Here is a 23090-nt window from a genome sequence, read left to right as displayed (position 1 = left end):
GTGTCAAAAAAAAAAAAACCGCTAAGGACAACTTCCATTATAAAATTACGTGCTATTTTCCATTTCTCTAAGAATCTGGGCATTTTGCTTCCTATATATTTGAAGTAAAAAGCAGTGCATTTTCCAACTTCACTTGCAGCTAGATGTGATCACAAGACTAAGTTTTGGCTCATAGGATAAAAGCAGAAGCCAGTGTGATGGAAAGGTATGTTCATGCTTTTCACATCAGGTTGCCTGGACCAGCATGCTATTAGCCATCTGAGCCTGTCAGATGAAGGCCTGACTCTAGGGACATTAGAGACAAAAGCTGAAAGGAATCTTAGTACTGGCTAATATCAGGGTGGTCTGATCAGCTTTGGACTGCATTTTTCCATGACTATTTTTAAATGAGAGAAAAATACATTTACATCATGTTTAAACCACCCTTAGTTTTTCTACAATCTGCATCATGCCTAATCACAAATAATACATTTACACTGGACATTTTCAAAGGTTCAAGCATGTGATCAGTAATAAATCTGCTTTTCAAGTTTCTCCATTATCAAAAGTAGGAAAATAACATGTAAGCAGCAATAGGTATTGTGGATTTATCCTGATCTCAATACTATGGATTTCTAGAATCTGCTAAAAACACATGTGCCTCAAATGTTTTTGTTTTGAAAGAACAACCTCCCTCTTCAGGAGACTGTCAAATGGTGTAGAATGCCTTAATTCTGAGATAGGCATGCTATGCCAATCAACTCTGGCACAATTCGAACTGACCCAAATTGTCTACAAGTGTCATTAGTGGTTATTAAAAATGGCTTGCAATGTCTCCAAATTCAGATCAAATTGAATTAAGACCTCAGAAGTCACATTTTGTATGGCCCACTCTTGAAAGAAAATCCAAAATTAGGATGGGTGCTGATTTGAACCCAAGACCCTGTCCATGTTAAATTCATGTTCTTCGACGGAGCTACCCCTCTAGTTTTTTATTTTCCATAACAAAACACATGATGTGATACTAGATTTGAGAAATCTATAAATCTGCAACACAAAATCAAAATAAATGATACCAAGCAAGACCAGAAGAAAACATGGGGCAGGGCAAGCCAAAGTTGCCCTAAATACTGTGTGAATCCTTCTTCATAATGGACACATTTAAAGCAGACTGGAAGGGATATAAGATAAAGCATGCATACACCCATATGCCTAAAACTATGATTACTTTTAGACTGAGAATTTAAATACAAGTATCCAGCCAGGTATGCAATGGGCAATTTCAACTTATAATATTTGCACTAAGTGGAGCTCATTTGAATGATTTAAAAGAGGATTCACAAATATACTTAAGTGCTGAATAGAGATAAGACTACCAAGTCTGGAGCAGAAAAGGGAATTGCTCTGAAAATTATTTTCTGTCAACATTTAGATTATGGTAAGATTGGGATTTCTGGGGTTTAGTTTTCCATGCTATCTGTTCACCCATATGCAACAATTATGACTAATTGTGTTTATTTCTGAGATGCAGGGGAAGCACTGCCAGCCCAGTAGTAGCCTTAAGCTCAGGAAAAAGTTGCAAACATAATAAAAAGAATGGTTTCAATTGTACACTGAGAAAGCCTCAAGGGCAAAAAATAAGAATAGTGGGAAATGGGAGAGGACAGTTATGGTGAGAGAGACTGCAAAGAGAAGCGAGAAAAAGCTCAATTCTAGGTAAAGGCAAAAATTCTCCCCCACAAAGAATATTCCTTTTATGTACGAGCTTGTCTGTAGCATTGCAACCTTTAAATGAAGCAAAATTTGATTGAAGCATGCTGTGAGAGGTTAACATGCAGTGATTATAATTCAACAAAATGCTATCAGCTAACATTCCTTCTGCACACTTGCAAGATGATCTGAAGTATACACAGTTACGCAAACATTGTTTTAAATATCCATTTTCTGATAGGATGCTAACTTTTAATTGAGGAAGATGTCACCACATTTTAAAATTCAGAAGGACATCTGAAATACTCAAGATCTCTGAGACACAGAGAAAGAGATGGAGAGAGTGAGTTTTCTCAACCTCTGACTTACCCAAGCACAATTTCAAGGTTTTTCTTCCCCCCAGTGTGGGGATCCAAGCCAGGCTGCACCCACTGTCGGCAAGTGCTCTACACGTGAGCTACATCCCCATCCCTCGAGTAATTTCAGCTGCTGGGGCTAGAGGGAAACTATCATTGTGCTAAAACTATTTATTAGTTCTCAAACTCACTACTGACACAGCATCTTATCTTCATGAATGTCTCCTTTCAATTTCTGTTTCTCCTTTCAATGCGCTCCTTCAGAAAGGCCTGACTTGAAAGGTGCTTCTGGAAATACAGCAGGGCACTGACAAAATAACATGTGTTTCTACTAAAATCCAATATTAAGTATGCCAAATGACGTGAAACTTACAGACAAAATATGGTTTAAAAATTTGAGAACAGAATTTTCCTTTTAAAAGAATGAAATCCCTGGCTACCACTAAACTGAAAAACTATGCTGTAAGGATTATTTTTTCCAAAGAATTACAGATAGAAAATTGATGAGTTAGACAGAGGATTTGTGTTACAATAGCAACCTTTAATCAGCTGCTATGCCTGTAATCCTAGTGGCTCTGAAGGCTGAGGCAGGAGGATTGCAAGTTTGAGGCCAGCCTCAGCAACCTAGCAATAACCTGTCTCAAAAAATAAAAAGGAATCCAGATGTAGCTCAGCGGTAAAACACCCCTGAATTCAATTCCTGGTATCAAAAAAAATGTTTGTTTTTTTTTTTTAAAGCAACCTTCATTTTATGTCAAGGAGACTCTGTAGACGTAAACCAATGTCTTATTTATATAACACTAAAACTGAGGACTACTATTGGGACCCCATAATTTTACATTAACTTTGTGACTTATCAGATACACTGGGTTGAGTATTTGGATTGGCCACTGTATTATATATTTGAAAACAGTATAATTTTATATATTTTGATCCCTGAAAATTGACAATTCATGTAACATACTTATGGTGACTCTCAGTATGCCACAATATTTTATTTGCAATAATTTATTCTCCAGCCAGTCTAGAAAATTAGAAATTTACTTAACTATGAAAACAACCCAAGGTTACCCATGGAACTCTATATAACAAAAATGGGAATCAAGTTGGGTGCTTGAACAGGAGGGAAAGTCTTTTAGGTGAAACAAATACATGTAAATAAAAAGTGCAAACAAATGTGAGCCTGGGATAGTAGTGCATGCCTGTAATCCCAGTGGCTTGGGAGGCTGAGGCAAGAGGATTGTGAGTTCAAAGCCAGCCTCAGCAAAAAAGCGAAGTACTAAGCAACTCAGTGAGACCCTCTCTAAAAAAAATACAAAAAAGGGATGGGGATATGGCTCAGTGGGTTCAATCCCTGGCATCCCCCTCCCCAAAGCAAATGTGAGTAAAGAAGAAAGTTCATTCATTTCTACATCTTCCATATTGGCTGTCCTTTACACAGGGAAACTAGGATATTTTAATTTGTCCCCAGGATGCTCTGGACTTGCACCTGTACTTTCTCTTTACAAAGTCTGCTATAAATGGTCACCATTTTATGGCAAAAGCCACATCTGATAAGCTAATTTTAATTTCCCTGTGGTTAAATATTACAGTTTTAATTGCCCAGTGCTTTTATTTTCTACTTTATTTATAAGGAGACATACTCACATATATAAATTTTAACAGTGGGCACAAAATAAACAAGGGGAGAAACTGAAAGAGAATATAAAATTAAACATTGAATGAAAATGTTCATCTCTACATAGTGCACTACAAATATTGGGTAAACATGCATAAATGGCCCTGCATTTCACTGAAAACTTGACACTCATTGGAAAACTATTACACTTTTTTATAATCATTCATGCTGAAATCATTTGCAAAATCAAATTAAAATTCAGACTATAAACTGTAGCAAAAGCATGGAGTAAACATGAAAATGATGTAATTTTGAAAACGCATCCAAATAATGGATCCACTCTCATTCTAAAGAGGCACAATTTCCCTGAAAGGTATGCTGCATACCTACTTATCACAGCCTTATCCATTAAACATCTTCCTTTGCCCATTGGTTATGCTGTAATGAATTTGTCCACATTTCCATTATTAGTCAGTGTATGTTAATGATCTTATACTTCAGCTCAGTCTCACTTCATTTCACCTTGCTTCATTACCAACAAGGGTATTAATGAACCCACAATCTACTAGCAGTGTTAAAGCATCAATTCCCCTGTTATCATACATAATATTGCATGTTAATAGGTGGTGCAAATAGATTAACCCAGAAGATGAACATCTTAAATGAAATCCAAAGACAAATCTAGTTTTCAGTCACTTATCTGAGTGGTCTGATAGGATGTCAGCTAGAATCCCTCTCCCTCTTTTTTTTTTTTTTTAATATTTATTTCTTAGTTGGATACAATATCTTTATTTCATTTATTTGTTTTTATGTGGTTCTGAGGATCGAACCCAGGGCCTCGCATGTGCTAGGTGAGCGCTCTGCCACTAAGACACAACCCCAGCCACCGCCCCCCTCTTTTTTTAAGCATTTTGAAGCAATTAGCTGGCTATCCTGCTCAGAGATGGAAATAAACAAACAGATTTTTGTGCTAGAGATTAATTTACCTTTTCTTTGTGTGTGTGGTAAGGGGATTTAATCCAGGGGTACTCTACCACTGAACTACACCCACAACTTTTTTTTTTTTGAGACCAGGTTTCAGTACATTGTTGAGGCTGGACTTGAACTTGTGATCCTCTTGCCTCAGCTTCCTGAGTGGCTGGGATTAGAAAAGGCTGGAATTACAGGCAAGCCCCACCATTTCTGGTGATTAGTTCACTCAGTAGCAAAGGGCCTGATTTGAGGAGTGTACAGTTTGAGTTGGACAATACACTTTTTAAAAAAATTCAATTATGTATTTAATCCATGATTTTAGTCTCTAACAAAAATTATTTTTGGAATAAAGCTCAGAGTATATCTGGGTGCTTTTCCAGATTCAAACATTCACTCGATCACCTAAGCAACTTAGTTAACTTCTACCTAGCACTTAAAGTCATGAAATGCTGACAATTATTCTGCACAAGGATCCATCTAATGGGATGAGGCTTGGATAAATGAATTGGAGTTCTGAATAATCTTTGAACTTTGGCCTTCAGTTCTGGAAGGGGCCTTCCTCAAATATCATTCAGTCTGAGACCTTTGCTTTTAAAAACAAGACAACTGAAAAGAACATTTCAACCCAGCTCTAATTATCTCCTCACTTTGTCAACATAAATTTATAAAGTCTCCCAATGCTTCCATTATGGTTGACAAACACATTACATTCTCCATATTAGTCATCAGGAGAGAAGCTAAGGGAACTGCCAAAAAACCAGATCAAAACAGACCCAACAAAAACCACAACATGAACATGACAGGGCAAAGTAGAAACTATATTCAAATTTGGGCACTTTTATTGCAGTTCTCTCTTGACAGCATTTCGGGGAGTTCTGTCACCATGTATAGCTGCTTGAGTCTTTGCTTATGTGGAAAACAGGCCTTTGCTGAGCAGTGGTGCTCATCATCTGCATGTGAGGCATACCCAGGGCAGCTGGAGTTTGTGCAAATGAATTCAGTCTTCCACTGATTTTTTTATTAGTATGTATGCAAGCAAAATTAACCTAATATTTAAAAGTGACAGGTTCATAAAGCTGAAAAGACCTTGAGTACATCCCAGTTCAGTTATTCATTTTGAAGAAAGCTTTTTTTTTTCACAGTTTAAGATAGTAAAAGGCTGATATCCTTATCAAACATTTCCATGTGCATAGATTCTGCAGCACTAACAGCAGCTATTTACTAACTTGGGGCAAATGTACATACTTTAAATTTCTTTCATTTCTCCTATGTTATTTATTTTATTTTAATTTAGTCTATTTCTTTTGGCTCTTAGCTTTATTTCAAGTTAATTCCTAAAATACTTTAAATACATTAAGTTATCTTGTTGCCAACATAATTTTTCATTTAAAAAAGTTTTATTGAACTATATTTGACACAAAATAAACCTGATTTAAAACACATAGTTTGATTAGTTTTGACTTATTTCTACACTTGCAAAACATTTATCCTAATCAAGATAATGATCTGTTTTTGAAGACACACGAGTGTAATTATCCTAAACTAGTGTCTGTAATAATATTAGCTACTTAGCACTCATCTTAGAATATGTAGTATTTTTAATTTATTATCTAATTCCCTTCCCTAGAAGATAAGCTTCCATGAAGATAAGGTATTTGTCTATTGTTTTCCATTGTATCCTTAGCATTTAGAATGGTCCTACCTAGTACTAAGTCAAAGATATTTATTTGTAGAAGGAAGGAAATAGAGTTTTCTAAAGTATTCATTCAGGTGAATATAGAAACTACTCAAAAATTAAAAGTGCATTGTTATGTTTTTTATAGTAGTCTGTAAAGTTGAAAGTACAAGAGATATGATGTAGTATATTTCATAACTGGGGGAAAACTGCAGCTTTTCTCTTGCAATAGACTATTTCTGAATATCCCAAAATGACTCGGTAATAAAACTCTGCAAATGGAATTTACTAGCTGCTGATAAATCAAAGCTGTTCTTCGGAAATGTTATGGCATAATTTCTCAAAGGAACTTTAAAAGTTTCCCATTGGACAGGGTTATATACAAACACACTTAAATCACCACCATGTATGGCCACTGAGCCTTGGATTCCAAGCTCAATACTCCATCAGCATTCTAACTGCTCCATGAGGCTGAAAAACTGCAGCAGCAAAATGAAGCATCATGAAGTCAGTCCTAATTTCTTCAGTTCTCATGTGATGGCTAAATCATGGTGCTTTTACCCTAAAATGACCAGAATATTCTGGAGATCATCTACATGTATTCTCAGGTCTCCGTTGGATCTAGAATTCTGTGGCTTTCTGACATATTTTGAAGCAAAAAAAAAAAAAAAAAAAAAAAAAGAGGGCACAGAACCCTTTGAAGCCAAGAGTCTTAGTGATGAAAGACACCTCAGAGATCATTTCACTTATGTCTTGCTTGAGGTCTTAGGCTGGTTTATTAATGGAGCACAGATCTGGGACTCTCAGCTTTAGAAGCTCATTTCAGTCCCTTTTCTACTCTGTTTATATGTGTTTGCTCCTTTCTTGAAACATTATTTCCAAGAGAAGTAAGCATTCTTGGCCATGAGACCAAAGGGCCACCCAGTGATTTCTGTAGGGCAACGGAACCCTTGTAAAGTCCAAATGGGTTGCATTCACTAAATCATCACCTCATTCCAAGAGCTGAGAAGCCAAACAGCTGTGTGGCCTCTAGTTTTGTCCTTTCCTCAAAACTACTATAGTAGAAGGACAAGCAGTGCAGTTTGTGAATTGCAAACTTTTCAGAATGCAGAGATTCCAGGGACCAGTAGACATGCTGCTGGACATGGAGTCCTGGAGAGGGGATTGGAAGGGGGAGAAGGAGAGAAAAAATCATGGCCCTAACTCTTAGAGGCAAGGGTACATGTAAAAACATTAGAAACCTACTGTAGGTGTTTTAAAAGATGGAAGTGAAACATATACAGTCAATGTTCTATTTTAGAGGGTTTCAAACCTGGTCCCATGTTAGCATCACCTGGGAAGCTGTCAAAGCTACGAAGACTTGGGCCCTACTCAAGCCCACTGAGTCAGAATCTTTGGATATTGGGATTTGTTTAAAAGTGCCCTGGTGATGCTCATGTGCAGCCACAGATAGCTACACAGGTCAGTTTGTTATATGATGATATAAATAAAAACAAAAGGGAATGGAGGTATTGCTCAGCGGTAGAGCCACTGCCTAGCATGCACGAGGCCCTCAGCTCAGTCCCCAGCATCTTGGGGGAGGGTATAAAATAAAAAGAAAATATATAAATACAAGACAATTTAAAATATGTATCAATTGCATAAGACCATAGAAAGACTTACCATTACCTAAAATTTTATCTACCTACCCTCAAACAGTTTTAGTCCTGCAACAGGGACTACTGTTACAGGGTTATAATGGTTTCATGACCTGAGTGAGGAAGCTCTGTTCCATCCTAAAAGTCAAGCAAGGAAAGAGATCACTTAAATTGTGTTCTAACTTTCCAACAATCAGAAGAAAAGCATTCATAATTTTCTCCCATAAAAACCACATATCAAGGGCTTATTATGGGCCTGGTGCTATCAGGGGTGGAGATAAAATGTTAAGAGAAAATGAGGCATCTGTTTTACCTTTATTCAAAATTCTGCCAGTGCAAAGCTCAAAAAAAGCCTCCAGGTTGACCACCAAAAACTTCTGGACTCTCCCCATCAAGGGAGACACTTCCATACTATAAAGGAGGCCCTGCCACAGAACTACAGCCTTAAAGGAACAGGGAGGGATTCGCTTCTTGAACTACATGCTCTACCTACTACTTGCTGCTAAAAGTGAACCACCAACACTGAGGCACCCATGGAACAATCAAGGCAGATTGTGCAGACATGTCTACACCAGGACACGTTAATAGAATATAGAATATACAGAATGATTTAAAAAAAAAAAAGCAGCCATACCTTAAAGAAATCAGGTCAGGCTTAATGAGAACCAGTCACAGGCTTTCCCTATTCTGACTATCTTGTTCACTCTGCTTTCTTGTTTTCCTTGGAAGCCTATCATCATAAGTGCATTTTCTTTGAAAAGATGAGTAAGGAATTAGAAAATGAGAATAAGAAATGGAAAATAACATTTTGTCTTGTGTTTTTCCTAAGGCAGACTCATCACAACACATACTCAAAAAGAAAGATCAATATTAAGGTTTTTCTAATATCAATCAATTTTCTATAATCAATCAGATACAGCTTCCCCCCTGCTTTAAAACAGAACTCATTATTTTCTACAGAAGCATTTCTAAGCCACACATACTTATCCTCTCCAGGGAAGGGAAAAGGTGTCAAGGGGGACACCACTGGGACCTCCTGGAAGAGCTGGCTAGTTCTCATCAGGTACCTTCCTCCCTGCAGCCCCTCTACTCACAGCTCCCTGGGTTGTTTTTTTTTTTCAGTCTTGCCTTCCCTGTAATTCTCGTGGGCTGAGAGTGCCCGATGATGCCTGCCCTATTTCTGAGAAGATAAAACACAGAGCTGCAGAAACTGCTTCATTTTTCTCTAACAATCTAAAATGTTTCAAGTCAGAACCTGAACCCTGAAAGAAAAGGGAAATCTTTGACAACAGCTTCAATCACTTTCCACATTCACAAATAAATATCTAATGGTCAGTTTCAGTTTTTCCATTTCAAAAAAAAATGAAGAACTATATGGTAGAAAGGAAAAAAATGCTCAAAAGTTTAGATTATAAAGAATTTTAGTGCTGTTTGCTATTTGTAAGTATTATTGCTAAATGAGTAAACAGAAGAGAAAGTACTAGACGAAAGGAGATTTCAAAGTTGGTTGCAAAGGAAGATCTAAATGCTTGGCTGGTTTACCTGTTCCCTACCAGCATTCTCCTTTTTTCTATTTAAGAGTTTAGAGGGACTTGCTCACTCATCATTCCACAGGTATCCCTGGAGGACTCCCTGTGCCTGGTACTACCAAGAAGGCAAAGTCTGCAGATAGGCTTGAAAGTAGGTATGGTAGGTGGATGCAAATCATTTATAAAAGTCATTAGTAGGCTGCTTTTCAGCATCCCTATAACAATTTTTGCCTTTAAAACTTAGCTTGATTTGGCGGTAGAGTACTGTATGAATTATTGAATTGTTTCTATTCTATTCTCAATTCAAGTAGCAATAAAATAAACGCTTTATCTCAAAAGTCTGGCATGCATCTTTTGATTCCATTCAATTCAGTAAACTTTTCTACTTGCATATTAATATCAATTGTCCTGTGTGAGCATAGAAGACCTCCTCTATTGGGGTCTGGGCCTACATTTTCACAACTAAGTGCCTTTTATAGGAAAGAGAAGGGAAAATAACATCTCTTTCTTGGTTGTCTTCCCCAGTCTCTGGTGGGTACAGGAATGTTGGAATGTAAGAATCCAGAACAGGCTCATCCCAGCTTCTAGGACCATTTATTTCTTCCCATGTATACTTTCCTCCTCATTGCCACCGGGGCCATGTGGAGGGGCCACCATATGGCTCCCCTGGCCCCATATGGCTCTACCTCACTAAAAGGGGCACTCAGGAACATAAAAATGCTGCTGCAGGCTTTTATTGCAGCCCCTTCTCGTTTCCCTCCATCTGTCTTCCATATGGTTTATGCAGCTCGATTAGGCTCTTGCACACACAGGCCTCTGATAATGAGCCTGCCGGCCACCTCCAAGATAAAGAACTAGAACTCACCTCAGTCAATGGCAAGGGGCCTCAATGACTTGAAATATACCATTCATTTAGTATTCTAACTACTGCAAATGAATAAGCACTTTTCTTCAATGTACATGCAAAATTTGTTTTGTTTTCTAAAATTTTATCAACAAAAAGCTACATGATAGCTTTTCAGTTGTATTTTCTCCAAGCTGTAGGCTTGAAGTTTTGAAAAGCTACATGAGACTTCCACTTAGGTGTCCCTTTTCTATGCACATAACTCTCTCCAAAGTTGACTTTTTCCTTTTTATCAAATTCTCCTTTGATGGGAGGAAAGTTGCTATTATTTTTACTCTCCAATGTCTCTATAAAACTGAAGTTTCATGTGTGTCTACTCCTCAACGTCTAAGGAAATGAGCAGCAATCAGGTGGGGCTGACCCTGACTAGCCCCCTCCTGCTCTACTTAGGTCAGGGCTGTGTGGGTCAAATCACTGAGTCCTGATCCTCTGCTTTGTGTGCAGGTGGCCAAAGTGAAATATTTGACCTCAGGGTTGGTATAATTGAGAATAAAAATCACTAGACACCATGTGCATCCCCATTCCCAACAGGAAGCAATTGCTGGCATTAGTAACAGTAATAAAGGTGATAAGTCATTCCCTGTTAAATGGCCAACCTGTTAGTGAGCACCTGGGCCATTTTTCTCAAAAGTAAAGAGGATGGGCTGAGGGTACAGCTCAGTGGTAGAGCATCTGTCTAACTTGCACCAGGCCCTGGTTTCCATCTTTAGCATCTCAAAGAAATGGGCAAGGTGGGGTGGAGAGAGAGAACACAAACTAATGACAAGTAGTAAGAAAAAAAGAATTCAAATTAAATAATTTCTATGCTTATGATACTAAGCAGCAGAAAGCATCCAATACCTCCAAAGCTCTACCACATTTAAAGTATACTGTTCTCTTTCCATGACAGGCAACTTCCTGCCTTTTAAGTGCAAACCACCTGTGTAAAGTAGTCTGGCAATCATTATGTGGGAAAGTATGCCCAGTTCCATGATAATTGTGCCTGATGAAGCAGAACATGGGAATAGTGCTTAAATGCATGAAATATTAATGTGCAGACATACAAAACAACCCAGAAAGTGCCACAACAATACTTTTCTTTTAGCTTATTTTATTGTATATAAGGGAGAACTATTGATTTTCCCAATTAAATGCCAAATATTCATTTGAATTTTGAAATTGACAATAACATTATCGTAGGATACGTGATTGAATCACTTGCTTTTTTTAAAAACCCATTCACATATTTCACACATTGCTTCTCTTATTGACCTTTGTAATGTAATATAGATCTAGCCATCACTCATGTTCAAACAAAACTATTGATGCTGGACATGGTGCACACAACTACAGTCTTTGCTGTACTCAGGAGGCTGAGGCAGGAGTATCTCAATATTGAGGCCAGCCTGGACAACACAATAACACCTTGTTTCAAAATAAAAAAATAGGACTGGGGAGGTATCTCAGTGGTAAGAGTGCTTGTCTAGGCCCAGGGTTCAATCCTCAGTAACCCTCTTCCCTTCCACAAAACAAAAAAACTACAGGGATTCAAGGAGACTGTATTTTACCATCCCTTCTGCATGATAAAAACCTAAGTAGATATTCTGTACTAATACAACCTGCAGCTCTCTTTTCTTGATGCAATCAGTTTTGCAAAGTATGGGTGTCACAGGTGCTATGGTAGCCACAAAAAGTGCATTTTAGTGAGGGGATCAAGTTGTAAAATTCAGGCCAACACCAGAGTCCCATTCACTGGAATAATTGCTCCAGGCTGGAACAAATTGCAAATTCTGCATCAGAGAAGCAAGTGCTCTCTCTGCCCTGATAAAGGAAATTATGGGTAAATCATTTTATAAATGGACTAGTAGTGTTTTCAAAAGTGCATGGATGAAAAAGCTAAATGGGTATTTTTCTCTCAGGTCGAATAAAAAAGGACAAGTCTGATCAATAAGGCTCTAGTGAATTATAGTTTCTAGTCTGGAAAGCTGAGTATCATTTTCTGCACCCCAGGGCTTGCTCTGAGCAGCAGTTTGTAAACCACTTGGAAAAAAAAGCAGAAGTTGCTGCTGAGCATATAGCTGCTGAGTAGTTGCAGTAATTGTTGACATTTCAGCAGGGAAGCTGCTGCCCCCAGCTCAGCATCTCCTACATACCAGGTAAATGTCTGCTAACCTTCCTCCCCTTGTATTTCTTTCCACTGCACAAGGGCTATAGAACACTGGCCTTTTGCCAGTTGCCTTTAGGTGAGATTTAGTAAAAATTACCAAAGAAATAAGAACATCCGCCTTCATATCATTTTCTTTGTACAGTTACTTCCCAGGCAGCTGCTTGGGAACTAACTACATGTGTCCATTTACTGGATTTAAACAAAACAGCACAGGGCAAAGGGGGAGGCACACAAAGCATATGCTATTTCATCCCACCTGGTTTCAGCCAACAGTGGGAGCCTCGCCCCTAAGGATACTGACAAGGGCATCAGCAGCTTCCTGCAAGTCTGGAAGCAGGAGACACCCCTTGCTTTACCTGTTTCTTTGTCCTGGACTTCCTCCAGGTGCAAGTCATTCAAAAGGTGCTCCAAGATCTTCTCTGGGGTTCCGGACACCACCACGTATCTGTCAGAGAGCAGAGAGTCCACTGAGTCATCCTCGGTGGAAGACTGCGAGCGGCTGCTCCATTCATCATCCTCATCCTCTTCGTCGATGTATTTGAAATAAGGCACATCGAAGGTAGGCAAGGGCAGCTCTCGGTCTGAGAGCACCGCTGAATCTTTCCTCTCTAGATGAGGGTCAAAGACTCTCAGCCGGGAGCTGCCCATTGTGAACGGTTACTAACAAAGGCATCCCCTAAATGCTAAAAGATCTTGCCATCCCTGTCCTTTCACTGGGAACTGAGTCCATCTGGCTGCTAAGAGCTCTGCAGTCAGCTAGAACTGGAGAGGCAAGAGGCGGAGAGAAAAGAGAGGGAGGGAGGGTAGAGGAGGCAGAGAGCGAGTGAGATGGAGCGAGGGGAAGGGAAGGCAGCAGAGAAGGAAACTGGGAGCGCGTGCCTGCGCGGCTGCAGGGGAAACTCTCACCTCCAATCGCTCTCCGCACTCCCAGCGGTGGGGGCAGGGCCACAGCAGCGCACTTTCCTCAGCAGCAGGACGGTCTGGTCTTGCTCTTTAACCTGAACAGTCGTCACTTCATCATCTTGCTTTAATTGTGGACAGGAGTGATGGATGGGAGAGAGAAAGAAGAAGAGAAAATTAAGAAGGAGCTAACTAGAGTTGCATGTGCTAGCTTTACAGCACCATTTCTTTAAAGATTTGGAATAAATCAGGAGTAGGGCCAAGAGTCTCCCTCTAATATACAGAATCCAGACTCAAGTTCCATAGAAACGTAAAGCAGTAGAGAGACACAAATACCTTAAAAGAAATAGGTAGGGTGAAAGTTGGGATTCAAAGAGTTCATTTAAACTATCTGAACAATTTGAATTAGAGAACACAAAATTCAAAGTTTAAAAGAGCACAACATACTAACTGCATATGACTTCTCTTTTACCTGGTTAATGTTTTTAAACACTCTTTAAAAAATCGTGGAAATCATATAAAAATATACATTATTTAAACACTAAAGAATGAGCACAGCCTTACTTGAAAACTACCCATTCAATCATTCAGATAGTCCCCCCTCCCTCCCCAGACTCGAGATGGTCTTCAAATTTATCATGTGCTTGTTTTGCCAGCATAAAAGCAAAAATGGATCTCTAGTTAGAATCTTATCGAGGCTGAAATTTGGATGTCATGGGTGGCTGCACTGACTTTCTTCACCTCAGTCCCTTTTTAAAAGGAGAGAAGGCTGAACCATCATTCATTTCTGCACACACAGCTTCCACAGCCCAGAGCCAGTGTGGCCCGCTGACGTGGCTCAGTTGCAGAGGACGCTCCCTGCTGACCCAGCAGTGTGGACACAACTCTGAGCGATGAACACTTCCAGAGGGTTTAGTGTGAAACTCCCAATGTGCAATACCCAGGAAGGATAAGATAGCCCAGGACAGAGAATCATAACATGTATGTAAGAAAACCTAACTTCTATACTTTTGATGATTTGAGAAAAAGGTAAAAGTATGTAGGTTTCACCTTAAAAATTATGCCACCTTTTGAACATGGGTTAAGATTTTTAGCATGTTTCTGCTATTGACAGAAAAATCCTATTAATTAGGTACAAACCTAAAGGAGGTTATCCCCACCCCTGATGGCCAGAAAGTGCCATATCCATTTTACCTTATTAATTGTTTCTATAGGCCAATCAGGGATGCCAATGATTTATTCACCTTTCATAAGAATAGAAAGGCACTAATCTTGTCATAATTACCAATCAAGTCAATAAGATTGTGATTTTAACTCCTGGTATTCTGATTTTTAGGAAATGCAGTGATCCAGTCATTTAAATCCTCCCAGATTTTCTTAAAAACAATCAGTATTGGTCATTCTAAACAGTAGTTTAATTTTATGATGATTCTTTGAAAATCTTTTAGTGGAAAATAATTTTACTATGTAAAACTGATGTATTACATTTCAGCAAGGTCAGACGCACAGTTTCTGTGGCAATTAATGTTGGATATTCATTGTTCAACTCCCTGAGGACGCCAGTGTGACTCCCGTAACATGAATACCAATGTGTAATTGCTATCTTTCATTTCTCTGAAGCAGTTCTTTTGTTATCCATGTGGCTGAAGTAAAATAAAGTGGCTAGAGAGAAGGGCATATATTGACCAGAAAGGAAAAAAAAAAAAAAAAAAAAAAGGGAATGAAGGTCTGGGATACTAAGACCCACGGACAAATAATTGTGTGATTTGAAAGGATAAAAATCTTTCCCTGGGTTTCCTCTAGTCGTGAGCCAATATTCATTTTATATGACTGCTGTCATTCCGAAGTACATTTTACATTCTACACGCATGTGATATATGGCATTATTAACTTCCGCGGGCCACGTGCATACATATGGATGGGAGGGCTTCTCTAATGTCTGTGCAACAGACGTGTATTACACGGCTGTGCACAGCAGCCATACTCTACTAGGCAGGGCATTAGCTGAATCAGACTGATGTACTATCAATAGCACCTTATGTCATTGTAATAGGTTCTATTTTGAAAACCTGTTAAAAATAAAGAAGAGAAAAAGCAGAAAAATCAATGAATGAAGGGAGATGTAGGTTATAAAAAAATTGCCATGAAAACATAATAATCCTATGCATTATGTCGGGCTCTGAGGAAGGAAAGTTAAATGAATGCTAACGACCCATATACCCTTAAAAATTTTCTCATGTTGAAAAAGGGCAGAAGTACCATAATTGAGGTTCTGGATATGAAATTCTATTCTGGTGCTTGCTTGGTTAAGAGTAAAAGTACTAAGAGAACTATCATGGAAAATATGTTCAATGACAAATACTTCATGAAATGTAAGAAAAATGTTAAAACACTTAACGGAGTCAGGTGTGGTAGTGTACCCCTGTAATCCCAGCAACTTGGGAGACTGAGGCAAGAGGATTGCAAGTTTGAGGCCAGCCTCAGCAGCTTAGTAAGAGCCTGTTTCAAAATAAAAAATACAAAAAGGACTGGGGATGCATTTCAGTTCCCCCGGCTTCAATCCCCAGTACCAAACAAATAAACAAAAACCCAAACTAAACAAAAAAAGAAAACCCCACTTAATTGACAGTCATTAAGTCAACAAATAGAAAGGGCCTCCTTTGGATAGGACATCCAGGGTGATGGATACCATGTGGCAGGCCAAGATGAGTAAGAAAAGTACCCTGTTCTTAACTAAGTTAATATGCTCCATGACAACCTAAGCATAGTTTGGTGAGCACACTAGAATGTTTCCAATTGCAAGAAAAAAGGAAAAGGTAGAACCCTCAGGATTTAGCAGTTGAAAATAACTATGGTGATCAAGAGAATGGGAACGCCACCAAATGGGAAAAAGATGTGCAGAAGATTGCTTATGGGAAGACTGAGCAGTCTGTTTCAGACAGCTGATGTTTTAGTACTGATAAGACACCATGTGGGAGATGTTTAGTAGGCAGTTAGAAGAAAAAAGAGAGCGAGGTGAAGAGCAAAGGGGGAGAATATCAGAGTCCCAGGGAAAACCTCTTGTTTTTGAGACTACAAAGAACAAAACCAAGACAAGTCAGTAAGGAAAAAGATTGCCTGACCTTGTAAAGTTGGCCAAGACAGTTAACCTAAGAAAAGGTGAGGAGGGGATCCCTTTAAGTCAAGAGGGAGAAGAGCAAGTGTTAAGGCAGAGTGAACAAGGAGGATGGGAACATAGGTGGAACAGCCTCTGGGGGGTTTCATTATGGAGGAAAGGGGGTGGTGCAGATGGGGAAAGCACTGAGGTGGGAAGGGGACAGAGGGAAGAGCTGACAGAATGAGGAACACAAGTGGAGGATCAGGCTAGAAAAGGGACAGATGTCTTCCTTTTGGAAAGCTGAGGATGTAGGTTAAGGAATAAGGAAGCTGAGGTTGATAGCATGAGATGGCCCCTATCCTCTTAGTAGAGTGGGAACTGAGGCATCTTCTAAAAGGGGTGAGGTGAAATTGGTGGCCTGAAGAGGACATTACTGGAACAGTGGCTTCAGGGAGCGTAACAAGGGATAAACTAGTTATAAAAAAAGGATTGCCATGCAGCTTTGCAGACTGCTGAGGCTACAAACCCTGGTTTGATGACTTTCTGCTTTAAGAGCTCAGGAGCCTGGGAGGAAAACAGATGGAGGGGCCACCCTGGACTGGTGAAGGAGAGGGAGAGATGATGGAGGGGCTGGAGCACTTCAGGGAAAGACCTCATCACCACAGGGCCTCTGTCTGGCTGCGGAAAGTGTTGTTGAGTTGTGAACTCTGAGGGGCTGGTGACCACTCCTCACGGGGGCTTCAGTGAAGACCTTGAGGAGTCAATGCCTGAAGTAGAGCAGATCTGAGTGGTGAAGAGGAAGAAAGGAACCGCCCTGTGAGATACATATATCTTGAATCTTTTCCATGGTTTCTGACTTACAGCTCCTGTTCACCTTTATAATTTCCTGTTTGAGGGCAGCACTGAGAATATCTTTTATTAAAGTATTTGGTGGCCTTTTGTCCTTGGTTCCAAAAGCAGCTCTAAAATACTTCCAGAGTTTATGTTAACGAGGTACATTTGGGAAAGTCCCTAAATAACAGCACCATGGGGGGCTGTTTGCCAAGGGCACCAACCACCAACTCAGAGGGCTGGGACTCACAGCCACAGCCTCCACCTCAGAGGAGGGGAAGGGCTGAAGATGGAGTTGGTCATCAATGGTCAATGACTTAATTAATTATACCTACTTAACGAAGCCTCCAGAAAACCACAGAAGGACCAAGTTCAAGGGGCTTCTAGGAAGGCAAACAGAAATTTACCCATATTCCAGGAAGGTGGTGCATCTCAACTCCACAGGGGAGGATGCTCCTGTGCTGGGGACCCTTCCAGACCTTGTCCTGTGCATCTTTTCACCTGACTGCTCATTCATATTCTTTAAAAGTTCCTTTACAACAAACTAGTAAGCATGTTCTCCTGATTTATATGAGCCACTCTAGAAAATTAATTGAATCCAGTGAGGGGATTACAGGAACCCCAGTTTATAGCCAATAGGTCAGAAGCACAAGCATCCTGAAGCTTGTAACTGGCATCAAAAATAGGGGGCAGCCTGAGAGGACTCACTTGGAGGACTCGGCTCTCAACCTGTGGGATCTGATGCTGTCTCTAGGTACACAGTGTCAGAACCCAGCTGCATTGCAGGACATCCATGAGCTGGTGTTTACTGCAGAATCCCTGCTTGGAGTATGGGGAAAACTCCCACATATTTGGTCATAAGTCTGGGTAGGTTGCTGAGTGAGAGAATAGGGGAAAAAAAACCTTTTGTGTTTTTTTCCCTATATTTTCAGATCCTGACAGCTGGAAGCTGGCCTGGCACTAGTAGTTAGGGCTTGGTTTTCTGTTGTAAGTGACTTAGTAGAGAATCAACACCAGACTAAACGACTATGTGACCATGATGGGACACAGGACAAAAACACAGCCACTCAGCAATCATATCTGAACACAGACAAGCATGAACATGGTCCATCCCACAATATACTCAAAAGGCCAAATAATGTGAGTGACTGTTCTTTTTTCGGTGACAGCTGTAGCTTTGCCCTACTCTGCCCTCCAAGGGGAGGGTAAGATTGAGTACCATATTCAGTCCTAAAGTTATCCCTGCTTCTTAATAGCATCTAGTCAGAGCAAAATCTCACTTCCTTAAGGGTTCCCAGGCTCACCTAATACACACCCAAATCTTACAAGTGCTTTCTTCTAGCACCCTCCTACTGAGATGCCCCATGGCTCCCCCTGTTTGAGGGTCAAGATCCTCACTCCAACAAGCAATAAACCCAACTGCAGATGTGTTTCTGGTGGTCTTTAGCTGGAGGGCATTGACAAGGTACCAGAGACTGCCCTGCCATTGGTATGCAGTGATAATGAAGACAGCAATTATTGTGTTAAGCATAAAACACATTCCCATGTCATGGCGATGAGAGCTACACACAGAACATTCCTGTCAGTGATGGCCAGGAATGGGGCTGGAGATGGTGAGGTAGGAGCCAGACAACAAAACTACCCAGGACAGTGGGAGAACATCCGGGGGTAAAATGGCACCTAGCTCAAGGGAGGAGGAGCTGTGGTAGGTGTGATAATGACATCCAGGGTGAAGTGGGGAATGGTCCCGGAATCACAGGAGCACAATGTTCTTTCTTGCCTCTGCCCATGGTGCTGAGCCCTGGTGTGTACATGCCCCTCCTTCCAACACACTCTTTGGCCTGTAGATCTGTAGAAACCAGTTCTTGTCCCTAATCTCTTGAGGGGATGGTAGGAGGAACAAGGAACTCAACAACTGGCCAGATGGATCCTTCACAGCTTTGCCTATAGGGTCATTATTTGAGATGAGTGGGAAGGTGGGCAAAGAGGAAGCACAAAGATAAACAGGTGCCCTCAGCTGAAAGCAGGGAAAGCCATTTGCTCACAGAACCCCAGAACTCTGAACAGGGTCCATCAGGAGCATGAAAACAGACGAAACTTCCAAGTTTTCCCTGGTCCTCATCTTTGTTCCATTCTTTGGATGAACGGCTCTGATTTATTTTCTCTTTGGTTATGCTGCCATCCTGCCTATGAATTCCAAATGCATAATGGAACCAGTGCCTTCCTCTGACTCAGATTAACTTCCATGATCATGACCAGCTTTTATACTCCTAAATCAAACTTGTAATTTGTTTCTTTCATTTATTCACATGAACAACAGACTTATTTTTTAGGAAGAAAATACCTATAGAGTCATAAAAATACTGACTTTTTTTTTAAAAAAAAAGGTAAGATGAAAACTTGATGCTTGTGGTTTAGCAGGTCCTAGCCTGTGCTGTCCTGAGTCAAGCTTCTGACTGTATTCACTTTCACATATCACTAGCACTACCAAGAAAAGTGATCATGGAGGGATTTCTCATTCCTGCAGGAATTGTCACAACTACTTGCTTGATTTTCTGTTTTCAGAGAAAATGGAAAGACTCCTTTCCCAAGTCATCCTGTGAGGCGGCTACTGGCATTCTCCAGGGCAGCATGTCCCTGCTACTTTATGAGCATATACTTTACAAGGGTCCTAAGCTGGGGTTCATGGATGGGCTTCAAGGACTCAGAGAATCCTCTGAAAATATATAGGGTTTTTATGTGTGGTCTCATTTTCCCAGGCAGAATCCAGAGTTCTCAGTGCTGAAGTCTATGAATTTCCAAAGGAACCATGTTCAGAGCTCATGCATTTATCACCTTATCTAAGTTTCTAACCCCCTCTATGCAGATGGAATGTCAGGGTTTCTCTTTGTCTTCTTTATTACACAAGGACATCTTGAAGGCAGGAACTGTGCTCTCCATTTCTCTTTCTAAATCAATGACAGTCACTTGACGAAGATTCACTGAACATACAAATCAGTGAGGGAGCAGAAGAGCGAAGAAGGTGGATCCTCTCTAGAAGGCACAACTTGGTCTCAGGGCTCCAAGGCCACTCGTACTTGAAGTTCTAGCAAACTGAGCAACCCTGCCACTGACATTTAAGAGGTCAGGCAACTAACGCAATGCTAGGAAGGCATTACTAAATGGTGCCATCCCTTATACGACATGTGAACAAAACAAACGGGTGGCTATGAACCATCAAACTGCAAGCTAAATTGTGAATTGGGCAAAGTCTGTCTTTTGTGCCTCTGATCTCCCCTTCCTGCTCTATTCTCCCCTAACCAGGATCCGTAACACTCCTCATGGGATCCACTGCTTCAAAATCACCTGTCTAATTCAGGCAGCATGAGAAAACCTTTCAAATAAAAAACATTGAGAAGAATTTAATTCAGGGACAACATTAATCAAGAAATCATACAATGGCAAGTGCAGTGGCACGTGCCTATAATCCTAGCTAGTTGGGAAGATCACAAGTTTGAGGCCAGCCTAGGTAATTTAGCAAGACAAGCCTCAAAATTAAATTTTAAAAAAGGGCTCCGGATGTAACTCAGTGGTAGAGCATTTGCCTGACATGTGTGAGGGCCTGGGTCTAATCCCCAGCACTCCAAAAATGGAAAGAAAAAAAAAATAGAAGTTATACAGGTTGCACAAGTTCTAGAACTATGTTCCAAGTTTGTGAACATAGTTGTGACAGGTCACAGAGCAGAAAGGTGGTGAGGCTGAGGTGTACCCCAGTGACAAGTTGTTTTCCAGTGCCTATAACTAGAACCATTGATGTCCCTTAAGGTGATCAGTGCTCTTTATTATATATCACTGATGTCATAGTGGCTTTAATTAGCTCTGATGCTAATAGCCAAAGACAGATAACCTGTGTTGGCGGTCAGGAGTATCAAGGACCTGGTGAGTCAGTTTGGCATTCAGAATGGCCTGTCTGGTATGGGAACACCATCTAGGGGATTGAATTTGAAGAGAAGAGGGTCAACAAGGGCTGAGCATGGTACTGGGGGGCACAGCTCAATCAGCTAAGGTCAGGCAGAGCCTAAGACACAGCAAGGGGAAAAGGAAGGGCTGACAGGGACCCAGGCAGGGGACCAAGGCAGAAAGTTACACATGGCAAGGACTGTGTGTGTAACTGCCACATATCTAGGGCCATCTATGTTCATAAACTTGAGACCCAGAGACAAGTAGGTAAGTGTGATAGAGGCAGGGCTCCCAATACAGATGCCGCCTTAGGCCTAGTGGGCTCAAGAACTAGACAGAAACTGACAGTATACTTTAAAAATGATTAGTTTTATATTATGCAAATTTTGCGAGAGAGAGAGAGAGAGAGAGAGAGAGAGAGAGAGAGAGAGAGAGAGAGAACAGAGACAAGCAGACAGGAGCCCTAGGACACAGGGATTTGCTGACTGAGATACTGAGAACTCTACACCAAGCAGCCACCAGGGGGTCTGAGCAGCCACCAGGGAGTTTAGTTGGGGAGCTGGAATGTCTTAGACAGATGAGATCAGAAGAATGACCGATAGTAGATAGTAGGTTATTTCCATTCGCTGAGCTATCTTGCCTTCTGGGAGAGGGAATCTTGGAATTACTCAGGATGTTCCAGAAAGGTAATTTTCCACTGGTGGGTGGCAAGATAATGCAAGCTGATTGGGACTCGATGTAAGAAAGCACTCAGAACAAAAGAGGAATGAGCCATCTCTCAAGCTGAAGCAGAGCCTGTCAACAGTATCACAGAACAAGTGCAGATGATTCTGGATTGAGAACGAGGGCTAGGCTCGGCATCCTTTCCATTGCTAAAGTTCTACAAAATTCATCTGTCTTGATTCTGCTTTTCTCACAGAAGCCCCAAGGATTGGCTGTCCTAAATAGGAAGAAGGCGAGTGATTTGGCAGTTAGGTATCACTTCCCATCTTGTACTATGGAAATTAGAGCATAGCTTAGCAAACCAAACCACCAATGCCCGCATCTATTTTGTGCTGTAAATGCGGGTACAGCAGAATTGGAATACTTATCTGGGGAGGGGGGGGAATCTCTGGCCAAAAAGAATTTTGAGACCAACATTCACAGAATTTGCTGACAATGTATCTCCTGATTCTTTTTCTCATGGAAAACCAGAATTAAACACAAAAGGACAAAGGAACATTGCTGGCAAGATACAACTGGTTAAAAGAAAAATTAAGTAAGCAGATGTGTGTCAAGGTAAGCCATTAAGACTACAAGACCAAAGGTGCTGGCCTAACAAATCCATCTTTGTATAGGTTACCCTAGCAGAAGGAGGGTAATTAAGAAATAATTAGTTCTTTATTTTTATACCATGCATATTAAAATTAATAACTCAAAGTGAAGGCTAATGGGACTAATAGAATTCACCATCCTCAAATGTACAGAACCTAGGCGAAGTCTGACTTTCACAGGTGTGAAAGCAAACACAAATTTACTGTGGAACTTGACCAAACACAGAAAACCAGTAAACATGTCTGGATAGTAAGCTTTTAGCTTCTAAGGAAGAACTGCTTTGCATCCTGTTGCCTCTAAGAATTACATCATATAAACAATTTGTTTAAGAATCCTAAAACAAGAGCAAGCTCAGGAACTTGATGCTGGGTCTACTTCAGCTAGCAAACCTGCTGTAACAGTAAAGCAGAAGAGACGGGGATAAAGTACAGTATCTTGAAATACAAAGTCAATGTCTTTTTATCACAAAGATATTTCAACATG

General features: G+C 40.5%; 1 protein-coding gene across 2 annotated transcripts in view; it reads right to left on the bottom strand.

Annotated features, from left to right (window-relative positions):
- The window catches only part of RAPGEF5 (Rap guanine nucleotide exchange factor 5), a 236705-nt gene that overhangs the window by 58727 nt on the left and 154888 nt on the right, over positions 1-23090 (bottom strand). For both annotated transcript variants that reach the window (XM_081285924.1, XM_081285925.1), the window contains exons 10-11: positions 13433-13551; positions 12883-12971 (exon numbers count right to left, since the gene is read on the bottom strand). In XM_081285924.1, coding sequence (XP_081142050.1) covers positions 12883-12971; positions 13433-13551 — 208 coding nt within the window. The remainder of the gene's footprint in view (positions 1-12882; positions 12972-13432; positions 13552-23090) is intronic.

The sequence above is a fragment of the Spermophilus citellus genome (genome assembly GCF_964194105.1).
Source record: "Spermophilus citellus genome assembly, chromosome: 3".
NCBI classification, from domain to species: Eukaryota; Metazoa; Chordata; class Mammalia; order Rodentia; family Sciuridae; genus Spermophilus; species Spermophilus citellus.
This window is presented reverse-complemented; position numbering and strand designations above follow the sequence as displayed.